Consider the following 13,262-nt stretch of genomic DNA (forward strand, 5'->3'; position numbering starts at 1 on the left):
CTTCTGTGAAATCAAACTGTCCACTTAGGAAGCAACACTGATTGACAATAAATTGCACATGCTGTTGTGCAAATGGAATAGACAAAAGGTGGAAATTATAGGCAATTAGTAAGACACCCCCAAAAAAGGAATGGTTCTGACCACAGACCACTGTGGACACTACGCTGACAGACACAGCAAACCTTTTTGCCACAACTCGCATTGATGTGCCATCCCGGATGAGCTGCACTACCTGAGCCACTTGTGTGCGTTGTAGACTCCGTCTCATGCTACCACTAGAGTGAAAGCACCGCCAGCATTCAAAAGTGACCAAAACATCAGCCAGGAAGCATAGGAACTGAGAAGTGGTCTGTGGTCACCACCTGCAGAACCATTCCTTTTTTGGGGGTGTCTTACTAATTGCCTATAATTTCCACCTTTTGTCTATTCCATTTGCACAACAGCATGTGCAATTTATTGTCAATCAGTGTTGCTTCCTAAGTGGACAGTTTGATTTCACAGAAGTGTGATTGACTTAGAGTTACATTGTGTTGTTTAAGTGTTCCCTTTATTTTTTGGAGCAGTATATATATATATATATATATATAGGATCAAAGTGCCCAAGCCCCCTTGACCTTGAGAATATGTGCCGTCTCATAGCCTGCTATTGACTCTACTGTCCCAGGCCTGAGAGACACTGAGCTCTGCTTAAGCCGAGCTCATGCTTCAGCCCCAACTCAATGGCCAGGTCAGACAGGGCATGACCTTGGGACTAAAACGATTTGAGGCCATGCACACTGACATTGAGACAGCATCGCCAGGGGCCACTCCACATTATGACACGGCTGACATGAATAACTTTCAAGTTTTATTAGTCGTATGTACGGGATACACATGGTATACAGGACACCATCCAACTAAATGGTTACTAGCAGGTTCCTTCACAACAATGCAACAACAATAAGAAATCATAAAATATAACAATATGAACATAAAGTAAATGGCTCAGGAAAATAGAAAACATTTTAGCATAAGTACAGTATAATACAGGAAGGCACAATTTATAGTCCAATATTTACACGTGTTACGGGGGATTGGTGGGCAAGTGTTTAAATTGTGCAGTATTTAGTTGTAATGTAGCATGAATGTTTGTGTAGCGTGTGTGTGTTTGGATCAGTGTATATCTGTGTGTAGCGTGTGTGTGTTTGGATCAGTGTATATCTGTGTGTAGCGTGTGTGTGTGTTTGGATCAGTGTATATCTGTGAGTAGCGTGTGTGTGTTTAGATCAGTGTATATCTGTGTGTAGCGTGTGTGTGTTTAGATCAGTGTATATCTGTGTGTAGCGTGTGTGTGTTTGGATCAGTGTATATCTGTGTGTGTGTGTGTGAGTGCATGTGTGCTAAGGTGTGGAGAATCAGTGGAGGTGGTCAGTCCAGTTCAAGTGCTCAGCAGTCTGATGGCTTGTAAATAGAAACTGTCTCTGAGACTGTTGGTATCAGACCTCATCCTTAGGTCTTTGATGATGCTGAGGGCCTTCCTCAGGCACTGTTTCAAATAGATGCCCCGGATGGGTGGGGACACGGTCCAAGTGATGTACTGGGCCATCTTTACCACCCGCTGGAGGGCCTTGCGCTTGTGGTCCCATTCCCGCACCAGGTCAGGATGCTCTCGATGGTGCAGCAGTAGTATTTGGAGAGGACCGGGATGGCATGCCGAATTTCTTCGGCCGCCTTAGGAAGTAGACACTGTTGCGCCCTCTTGACAAGAGTGGTGATGTTGTTAGTCCATGACAAGTCCTTGGTGATGTGGACGCCCAGGAACTTAAAACTGCTGGCTCTCTCTACTGCAGTTCCATTGATGTTTCCTGAAGTCAACAATCAACCCCTTTGTTTTGCTGACATAGAGGATGATGCCACCAAAAGCGCCGCACGACATCCATCGAAACTCGCATCGGACTAACCAACCGGTTACTGGGATCAAATGCCCCCTAAAGGACCCATTGAGCAGCTTGAGTCACAGATGCTGTTATTCACTCAGTAAGCAATGAGTAATAATATAAAACCATATGCATGACATCATGACAGAACTTTCTAGTGGTGCTGTTGGATCATTTCCATTCATAGTTCCAGTTTGTTACAGTTGGACACATATAAAATTGGTTTTATGGCACTTGATTCAGATGTTATCCTGGTCTTTCCCTTGCAGTAGATATCAGAGACCACAAACCCAATGAACCTACAGACACACAAAGAAGGCCTAGCTAAAAAAGAAACATTGTAACCGACTTCATATAACAGCCGGTGGCAAGACTGAAAATTCCAATGCGCCACGGCCCATCAATAAATATCATAGGGGGCCCATGTAGAGCAGACACTGTGACTGCAGGCATGTGGACACGTTATGCCTCCACACGTGAACATGACAGCAGCAGACCCCATTAGCTCCAGTGACCCAGAGCTAGGGTTGATAGGGTTCTTCAACACATACTGTACTCACACAGATACATGTGCAGTGTGCTCAGGAAAAACACACCTTTAGATACAATATATACACAAATGTATGTGGCCACCCCTTCAAATTAGTGGATACGGCTCTTTCAGCCACAACCATTGCTGACAGGTGTATAAAATCGACATGCAATCTCCATTGACAAACATTGTGAGTAGAATGGTCTTACTGAAGAGCTCAGTGACTTTCAACGTGGCACCGTCATAGGATGCCATCTTTCCAACAAGTCATCTTTGCCCTGCTAGAGCTGCCTCAGTCAAATGTAAGTGTTGTTATTGTGAAATGGAAACATCTAGCGGCAACAAAGGCTCAGCCGCTGAAGTGGTAGTCCACACAAGCTCACAGAATGGGACCTCCGAGTGCTGAAGTGCGTAGCGTGTAAAAATTGTCTGTCCTCGGTTGCAAAACTCACCGAGTTCCAAACTGACTCTGGAAGCAACGTCAGCACAATAACTGTTTGTTGGGAGCTTCATGAAATGGGTTTCCAGGGCCGAACAGCCACACACAAGCCAAAGATCACCATACGCAATGCCAAGTGTCGACTGGGGTGATGTAAAGCTCACCGTCATTGGACTCTGGAGCAGTAGAAACACGTTCTCTGGAGTGATAATTCACGCTTCACCATCTGGCAGTTCGACGGACGAATCTGGGTTTGGCGGATACCAGGAGAACGCTACCTGCCCGAATGCATAGTGCCAACTGTAAAGTTTGGTGGGGAAGGTATAATGGTCTGGGGCTGTTTTTCATGGCTCGGGCTAGGCCTCTTAGTTCCAGTGAAGGGAAATCTTAACCCTACAGCATACAATGAAATGCTAGACAATTCTATGCTTCCAACTTTGTGGCAACAGTTTGGGGAAGGTCCTTTCCTGTTTCAGCATGACAATGCCCCCGTGCACAAAGCGAGGTCCATACAGAAAAGGTTTGTCAAGATCGGTGTGGAAGAACTTGACTGGTCTGCACAGAGCCCTGACCTCAATCCTATCAAACAGCTTTGGGATGAATTGGAACACCGACTGCGAGCCAGGCCTAATTGCCCAACATCAGTGCCTGGCCTCTCTAATGCTCTTGTGGCTGAATGGAAGCAAGTCCCCACAGCAAAGTTCCAACATCTAGCGGAAAGCCTTCCCAGACGAGTGGAGGATGTTCTAGCAGCAAAGGGGGGGACCAACTCCATATTGATGTCCATGCTATTGGAACGAGATGTTCGACAAGCAGGTGTCCACATTTGGTCATGTAGTGTATATAGGCCTAGTGTAAAAACTGCTTGTTTTACTTAATTTGAAAACTCAACTGCCCTGCTATCTAATGTGGTATCTTCAGAATACTATTCTTATTAGCTAGAGTTTTTAGTTAAGCACACACTACTGGTGTGACCTGTTGTAGTAGCTATATGGATTATAGTTTTCAATCATGTTGATAGCATGGATCTGTTAAGCAACAGCACGATGGTGAGATCATTTGACTCGCATCTCATTCTAATCTCATTCTAATCTCATCCCAATCCAAATACATAAAAAGGACAGTCTCTGAAAACTAGTTCCATCCCAGCTGTTTCTACATTACAGTAGTCTTTATTTAAGTGGAGACAGATTACAAAATGTTTTCATGGAATTCTGACGTCCTTCTGAAAACTGCCCCATTTCAAAGCATGTCCGCCTCTGTGAGAGAGAAACAATGCCATTTTGTAAACTAGACAATTCTTTTTTAGGCTACACTCAGTCCGAGTCATCATTTTTACCGGTAGGTTTTTACTTGTGAAGGTGCACCATGTACACAATCATTAAGTCATTGTACAGTGAAAGTACAGTATGCACTAGACAGAACAGGCCCCCTAGACTTCATGCAAATACAAAGGAACATGACTATACAATATTGATGTCCCTATTACGATACACTGTGCCTGAAAAGTAGAACATGGAGTCTTGGAAAGGCATCTGCAAAATGGCATAAAGCGCATCACAGGGAACCCTATGAAGAACTACTCATAGCTGGATTAATAATGGATGTTTATCACGCTGCTAAACACAACAAAACTATTTGGGAAAGCAGACAACAGCTATTTAAAACCCGCCTGTGTAATGACTGTGCCAATGCAGGCTCAGACAACACTAAGCCCAGAACGGTCCTCCTCCCAGCTCGATGGAGAATAACCCAAACAAGACAGGGAAATAAACTGACTGTGGTGAAGAACAGACCACAGACGCACAGGTGACAGATCTTCCTGTTTCTACAGAAGATGTTAATTTATTGTAGTGTCATAAAGAAATCATATTTCTAAGGTGATTTATGATTAGAATGAGGGGAAAAAAGGGACCCAGGTTGATAATGCCTGAGGAGCTAGGGGCTTCAGTAACCTTCTTGGTCTGCGGTTGACTGGTCCGTGGACAGGCGGGGTCCCTGTCTCCTCTCCACCCCTGTCCTCTCCACTGCTTTAATCACATTCATTGAATTTGGGTTCAGCTCTCTACTGTGACAGCACAGTTCTAATCCTGGAGAATCCAGGGAAAAATAACTAGGTCTTCCGTCTCTCTCTATGTCTTTTTCGCCACTCCTCTATGTCAGGGGAACCGCAGATCCGAGAGAGAGCGAGAGACCCAAATCAAATTAAATCTACTTTCAAATGGGATGAATAATTGATCAGTCAAAAAGAGGAGGATATGGAGCCTTTCAATAATTTAAAGTCAGAAGTGAATTTCAAGACTGGCTGACAGTTATACGTCCCAGTTTGAAGCTTTCCTTATCAAGATCGGTTAAGTCATATGGTTTTTAAAAGCAAGTGTGAGAGTTTTATTGAAGCTCTAACTAAATGGGTTGCTGTCAAGAGAATGTAGTTCTCTTCCATGAGTGCTAGCAACACTTGCAGCCTCTGGCTCTGTGCTGTAAATCTGGTTGAGGAGCAGGTATAAGGTGTTTAACATTTATGTCATTTAGCAGACGCTCTTTCCCAGAGCAACTTACAGCAGTGACTTAATACATTTTCAGACTTTTTTCGTACTGGTCCCCAATGGGAATCAAACCCATAACCCTGGCATTGCAAGCGCCATGCTCTACCAACTGAGCCACACGGGACACTTACTAACATATTTTACTTTACGAACATCTCTAATGAGAAAAATGTCATGAACGGATAAGCTGTTGGTGCCAGAAGCACAACCTTTCACAAAATGTTTAGCCTCTTTAAAAGTAGGTCTGTAGCAACTCTGTTCAGGTGCTGTAATATTCAGTAAACATATGAGAACTTGCATACGTGGATCGATGTCTTGAACAACCAGTTAGATTTCCTATGATCATAAATGCAGTTATCCTAAGTTGCCCTGACCTCTTTTACCCTCTTAACAGCCAGGATGTTGTGGCCAGAAGCCTCAAGGCATTACATAAAAATAGAGAATTACAATAGTATTACTGTGCTTTTCTAGTTGATTAAAGCACATAAAAGCAGTGGTTTAAAGTACTTAAGTAAAAATAGTTTAAGTAGTACTTATGTAATTTTTTGGGGTATTTGTACATTACGTTACTATTTATATATTGTTTACTTCACTACATTCCTAAAGCAAATTATGTATTTTTTACTCCATTATATTTTCCCTGGCATCCAAAAGTACTCGTTACATTTTGAATGCTTAACAGGACAGGAAAATGATCCAATTCACACACTTATCAAAGAGAACATCCCTGGTCATCCCTACTGCCTCTGATCTGGCAGACTCATTAAACACAAATGCCTCTTTTGTAAATTATGTCTGAGTGTTGGAGTGTGCCTCTGGCTATTCTTGAAAAAAAATATGTAATGGTACCATCTGGTTTGCTTAATATAAGGAATGTTAAATGATTTATACTTTTACTTTTGATACTCAAGTATATTTGATCAATTACATTTACTGTTGATACCTAAGTATATTTAAAACCAAATACTTTTACTCAAGTAGTATTCTACTGGGTGACTTTCACTTAAGTCATTTTCTATTGAGGTATCTTTACTTTTACTCAACTATGACAATTGGGTACTTTTTCCACCACAGCATCAAAGTACATTGTTGTTTTCCATACTGGTCATTGAATGATTCAAATAGAGAAATGTTGGAGGCTTACGTGGCTGATTAAAATAAATGACAATTTGTGTCTATTCATAGAAATTGATTGAGTAGATAAACATGGTTCTATATCTCAGAGGGCATAACAGAAGGATCAGCTTAAAAACAAAATATAATTAGGACTAGCTTGGCAATGGATAAATTTCTGTTGACTTTCCACTAAATGTTTTCCAGATTAAACTAACTCTGACCCAAATTGGAAGAGCTTTACGTCTGCCGCGCCATTCTAGGTAAAATAACTGAGTGACCTGATCATGACGGGCCAACAGCAATCCCCTATCTCTGTCTCTATCTCCATCTCTCTCCATCTCAGTCTTTCTCTCTCTGTGTCTCTCCCTCGCTCTGTGGCTGGGTGATTTTTCAAGCAGCAGTAAATCCTGACAGTGATGTCCCTAGCGCCTCTCTCCCTAACAGTTACATTCAATTACATAACATACTAGCGGGCTAATCTCCCTAATCCCTGTCGTGCCACAACAGGGCACCGCTCTGAGCCTTGAACAAAGCCTGTTCTTTAAGCTCCCTTCCTCCTCCATAAGTGTTTTGAGGAAGAAAACCCTGCCCTGAGAGCTGTGCTGGAGCCATCAGGCCTTGTGCTGCCTCTCAGTGAGATGTGGGCTGACTGCTCTTTGAAGATCAACCCACTGAGCCTCACTGTGGCTGAATCCCACTCTGGTAATGAGGTTTGCTTTTATTGAGTCTTCAATTGACCTGCTTGTTCCTTAGTCTCAAGTATCATTTTGTAACTGAAATCTCCCAGTGATATTGAAACAGCGTGGTCGGGGAGTGGAGAAGCATCCTTTCAGTAACACATGTTCAGAATCATAATTTCATAATATACAAACTTAAAAAATGACTGGGAAAAATGCACACCATTTCTCTGAGGAAGTGAGTAAGCTAAATGCTTTGTTTCAATATTTTCCCACTGAAATGTTAAATATGTAGTCTATTTCCTGTAGACTGAGTGTTCTCAGAACAGCTCAAATGAAACAGTTTACTGTACTTCACCATCGTTTCATTTATGTCATAACATTCAACCTTTACTTAACCAGGTTACAGTATTGAGAACGTATTATTTGTTCCATACGTGTTCCATTAGACAGCCTCCTCTACAGCTTCCAACAACCTTGACAATGTTTATCAATAAACATCACACCGCCTCGGAGTACAGTTATGTGGCAACCATCAGGGCTGAAGTAAAAGGAAATTCTCATGTGCAATATTGCCTGTTGAGATAAGACTGGGTGAGAGCGATATTCCTGCCCTACTTCTGCAGCGGAACGGTGCTGGAGTCATATTAGGTCACAGCAGAATGGCCAAATGTTGACGTGTCCTCATGGTTCCCAGCTCGTTGCCAAGCCTCCTAATTCACAGGGAGCCCTGTCTGGGCTTGTGACACACACACCTCTGAAGGGGCCTGCAGTCTTTCTGCTTCTCTCTCCCTCTTTAGGGCTCAATACAATCTGTTTTATTTTCCCTCCCAAATTCAGTTTTCCCCCCGTTTTTTGGTGGGGGTTTCTCTCTCAAAATCACACATTTTTAATAGAAAGATAACAACATTGTGTGTTCTAAGTCCACAACAATGCTTAAACCACATCAGGAGACCACTTTTGAGGTCTGGGAAAAATCTAAGAAATTTGTATCATTGGGTGTAGATACCCTATAATTCAGTGCGCACCAGCAAGAGACAGTTAACATTATTAGCTTCATTGCTAACAGCTACACAAAGTGGTAGACAAACATCCACACACAGACAGAGGCATTCCCAAACTGCCGCTGTAGAAAGCTGAAGGAAAATAAGAATCACTGATGCATTTTGTTCATGTCTTATGATAATCTGTTGTAGATTTCCTACTTATAAAAAAAAATTATATTGTTGAACTTCGTTTTAAAGTCCATATTCCGTGATTCCGTCCGCATCGCGGATTTTATAGGGCCCTCTCCCTCGAATGTATTTTCTGATAACTCTTAAGCCCGTCGATATATGTCGCACAGTGTGAGAGCGCCGGGAAGACGAGGAATACACTCACAGTGTCATCTAAAGTAAAGAGAAAAGAGAGTGAGCAGAATGCTCTTAAACCCTTTCAATAAAGAGACCCAGCATGAATAGATGCTCTGTGCTCTGTTTTTCTACTCTGCTCTGCTTGGTGGGAGAGCGGCTGTAAGTGAACGGTTCATGCAAAAAAATGAAGTCCACGAAAAAAGAGGGAGACAGAAAACTTGCTGAACATGTTTTCCCCCCAGCAGCTTTGCAATAGAGATCCATTCAGGCATAGGGTAAAGCCCCCAATCGTATCCCAACCTCTTGTCAGCCCAGGCCCAAGCACTGTCCTCACAGGTATCCTAGGTCACCGCCCTTGAGAGTACACCCCCCGCCCACCCTCCTGTTCCCCCCTCTATTAACATGGCACACCGGATGAAAGGGTGAACTTATTTCCCACACAAAGAAATCCCTCTACAGGGGGACAATGACAAACATGACTATGTCGTAGATTGCCTCATTAGGTCAACTGTCATGGAAACGTTGACATGCACTTAAAAAATATCCTTTCATCAAAAATTCTGATCATCACCACCATCATCAGATCTTCTGAAACATCAATATCATACAATTCCCTCCATAATTGACTTTGGTTTGGGACCAGTGCCGTGTGGCGTATGTGAGCCAAGGAGAGTTGAGTTCCAGCAGCCCAGCAGCAGCCAGCTAGCAGGAGTCCCACGGGACTGTCTCTATCTCCGTACTTCCTGCAAATCTCTACACTGAGTAGCCTCTGCTTTGACAGTGATATATGATGTGCCTAAATACTCGCACATTGTCTGCATTCACTGCAACAATGAAGTTATTGCTGCTGAATAGGTCTTTGTGAGTTATTATTTTTCTTATGCAATTAAGTCAACCCTGTGTGACTAGGAAACCCTGTTTTGACTGAGTGAAACTAAAACAAGGGAGTAAAACCAACCACGGGCACAGAGCAGTTTCTAAGCATTTCAGGTTCCTGCTAAACCAAATAATTCAACAGAAGGGATCTGTCATTTCTTTCTAAATTCCACCTTTATGTCAAAGTAACAATGAACAATGCGTGTGGTTCGGAACCTGCAGAACAGTGTCAGTTTCCTTCACGGTAAATGTTTTATGCTTCTGATTCTACTAAAGAAACATAGGAATGATTTTGTTCTGGTTATTACAGAACAACTATTAAGCAGTGTGAAACTGTACCTCGGTGCACTGGGCTCCAACTCTTCCCCCTACTGTAATGAAATCACAAATGACCTGCAACGATGATGGAATATCAGAACTGGGCATCTCAATAGAGGGCAGGATAGTTCCTTGTCACTTGTCCAACAGGAACATAATAGACTTAAGAGAGCATGCTGCAGAGGGCACCACCATACAGTACAACACAATACACATCCCACCCATACTGTTCTGTAGGTCTGCTGGTGGACTGGGAGAAACCCACAGAGCCCACTGGGCTCCTGCTGCAGCAGTACAGTACCTGCTGTGTCCCTGACCTGGATGAGATGACATGATGGGCTATGGATCAGGCTTTAAGAGAGGCTGTTTTACTGTATGCATTAGTCAGTCAGGGATAGAGCTGAACCCAGCTAGGAGAGATGGAGGGACAGAGAACAAGCCTATTTTCCACTGTGACAAGCATCACTAGTGTTTCAATTGAGTATGTTCTTAGAGACATGCATTTTGAAATATGCCAATAAACTGTGTTGCATTAATTAAAGCCTCGTACGCTATTAGATAGCGTTTCTAAGCCACTTAATTTCAGGTGGTAATATAGTACCCGTATTAATATTAAGGATATAAACAAAGTGGTGGACAAGTCACATGCGCCTGTCTCACACTGAGCCAAAATATTTGAATTTCAGCTCCAGGAGGAAAGAAAACTCAAGCCATACAAAATATGCATGATAGACCTCCTGAGAGCACCTGCAGCAGAGCAGTGAGCAGGGCGAATGTTAGACCTCCTGAGAGCACCTGCAGCAGAGCAGTGAGCAGGGCGAATGTTAGACCTCCTGAGAGCACCTGCAGCAGAGCAGTGAGCAGGGCGAATGTTTGCTCTCCCTCAGCGGCAGTTGTGCATGACTGGGTCCCAATCACAGAACACAGCTTTATCTCCTCGCTTACCGTTCCTCTCTACAGCCAGAAACAACAGAACCATCTCCACACACTGCTACAGCACTTGCCATGTATGCCGTTCTTTTATATTACAGTACACAGGAGAAGTGGTGTTAAAGTAGTCATGATCGCCCTGCCACCCCCCACGAGCACCTCTAATGCCACACACACACACACACACAATTATCAAAGGCAAACAGAGCCAAGATCCTGAATGCCCTTTCTATCCCTATGTGTTGAGCCTTCAAAATAAGAACTTGTCAAGTGCCAGAGTATTCCTGATAAACAATTCATATCACTGTCGGATCAATATACACTACGTGGCGTACAGCCTAACACAAAGACAACGTGAAGCTATGATGAGTTGAGCAAAATCCTTCAGAAAATATTTCCCATTTTACGAGCTCTATGGTACATTTAAAAATAAAGTTTGGTGGATGTTAGAAAGAGTAATTGAATGGTTAAAACTCAGGAATTCAGTCAGGTGCATAAAAAGCCTACATAACAAGGCTACATAACAAGGCTACATTGGCACCAGCAGTGGACCAAGGTTAGATTCACAGATATTTTAAATAAACCCAGTGCTGTGCCACGGCAGCAGTATATTTTTGATATCCCTCCAGTTGGACCATTTCAAAAAGCGTCTCCAGCAGCACTCTGTGTTGCCAAGAACGGAGGTTCATCTCACATCGACCGAATACTGAGCCTCAAACCCCGTAACTCTGAAACAAACTGCCTGCCTTCACAAGCTTTCATCCACTTCCAAAACACATACACAGACAGTAAACACAGTAAAGACCATGTCTCTCCATTTCCAGAACTTTGCCCATGTGGGTACACGGTAATATATATTATATATCTTTCAGACAAATACAAATAACAACTGAATAAGAATAGGGACCACAGAGCTGAAGTGTAGCCTATTTGTTTGTGTTTGTAATTCCTTCTATCTAATAGCACTTCAGAGACTAGCCTAGATGTAGTTGTTCTAACTGGCTCCTGTAGGCCAGTTCTGAGCCAGAGTTTTGCAGGCCAAGGCATCCACTATAAGCATCATTCCACAAGAGAGACATTGCCAACCTGGCTAAACTGCCACAGAGAGCTAGCAACACCCTGGTCTGGCCAATGTGACAAGTGAAAAGCCCAGAAAGCTTCCTCAGTTCTAATCTCCCCTGGCTGCCGGTGAGAGGAGGTTGCATATTCAGATGGAATTTAAACAAGGCATCATACTGTAAATATTTTAAAATGTTCCTCACCATGCTCCCTGCCGAGGAACCTGGGTGTGATATGAAATGCAGCCAACCTTCCACAGACATCTGCAGCGACGGACACATGGAGTCCCAGCCTCAATGCCAAGAGTCCCGAGGTTTTATAACTGCGGGCACTTCTTAGGGTCCCCGCCCTCCCACTTTCCCTAGTGACAATCAGGCAGTCACCGGGATCAACACATGAAGGCAGTTGCTCCACTTAAGATCCGTCCCATTTTTCCACTTCTTGACATTAATAAATAAAGACTCTAAAAAAAGTAGAAGACCCCCCCCCAACACTCCAGAGAGACCAATAATCAAAATAAACTTAATTAGCATGTTGATTGGCACACGCAGGCAGACAGCGACCATCATCAGATACAGTGCATCTGATGAGCGGTGAAGAGGAACAGCATGTCAGGGACTACCCCTCAGGACACAGAGGAAAAGTGGGGCAAGAATTTCTGCTCCGAAAGAACTCCCCACCCCCACTCTAGCGATGATTGCTTCAGAGAGGACCAGTCTCTACCCAGCAGGGGTTCTGTTGATGATGATGGCTTCAGAGAGGACCAGTCTCTACCCAGCAGGGGTTCTGTTGATGATGATGGCTTCAGAGAGGACCAGTCTCTACCCAGCAGGGGTTCTGTTGATGATGATGGCTTCAGAGAGGACCAGTCTCTACCCAGCAGGGGTTCTGTTGATGATGATGGCTTCATAGAGGACCAGTCTCTACCCAGCAGGGGTTCTGTTGATGATGATGGCTTCAGAGAGGACCAGTCTCTACCCAGCAGGGGTTCTGTTGATGATGATGGCTTCAGAGAGGACCAGTCTCTACCCAGCATGGGTTCTGTTGGAAACTGTTGGGTTTGAGAGAGCAGCAAGCGCCACTCAAAACACAATGTGTCCAACCATGGAGAGCATTTCAGCATTAATTAAAGAAGTGCCTGCTCTGTCTGCTAGGCCCAGAACAACTGTTACACACAAAAACAGTTCTTGTTGAGACTGGGCTTAAAAAGTATTGGGGAGGAAACCTACATTTTATAACATGCTTATGCAACGCATGCACTGATCGCACAAAAGCAAAACTATTATGCGGATGGATGAATGGAAACAACTTTGCAAACGACAAGTACAGCAGGGACAAAAATAAAGGCCTGTGTTGAGTAAGCGAACAATCATGAGATTTAGGATTCACATCCATTACAACAAAACACAGGGCAGGTGAGTGAATTCTGGGTGATTTTAACATGGTGAAATGGTTTGAATGTGTAGCGGCCAGCTCAGGCTTGGATTGGCCCGACGCTGGG

At 43.5% G+C, this 13,262-nt stretch overlaps 1 protein-coding gene across 6 annotated transcripts in view; it reads right to left on the reverse strand.

Annotated features, from left to right (window-relative positions):
- The window catches only part of LOC129810620 (nuclear factor 1 C-type-like), a 124,253-nt gene that overhangs the window by 105,077 nt on the left and 5,914 nt on the right, over window positions 1–13,262 (reverse strand). The window contains exon 1 of one of the 6 annotated variants that reach the window (XM_055861313.1): window positions 11,965–12,600. The exons of 2 other annotated variants lie outside the window; for them this stretch is intronic. In XM_055861313.1, the coding sequence (XP_055717288.1) occupies window positions 11,965–12,042 (78 nt within the window). In that variant the 5' untranslated portion in view covers window positions 12,043–12,600. Of the gene's footprint in view, window positions 1–11,964; window positions 12,601–13,262 lie in introns of those variants that run through there. 3 more of the 6 variants (XM_055861314.1, XM_055861316.1, XM_055861318.1) reach the window with 3 other exon arrangements.

Source organism: Salvelinus fontinalis, chromosome 14 (assembly GCF_029448725.1).
Source record: "Salvelinus fontinalis isolate EN_2023a chromosome 14, ASM2944872v1, whole genome shotgun sequence".
In the NCBI taxonomy this organism is placed as follows: domain Eukaryota; kingdom Metazoa; phylum Chordata; class Actinopteri; order Salmoniformes; family Salmonidae; genus Salvelinus; species Salvelinus fontinalis.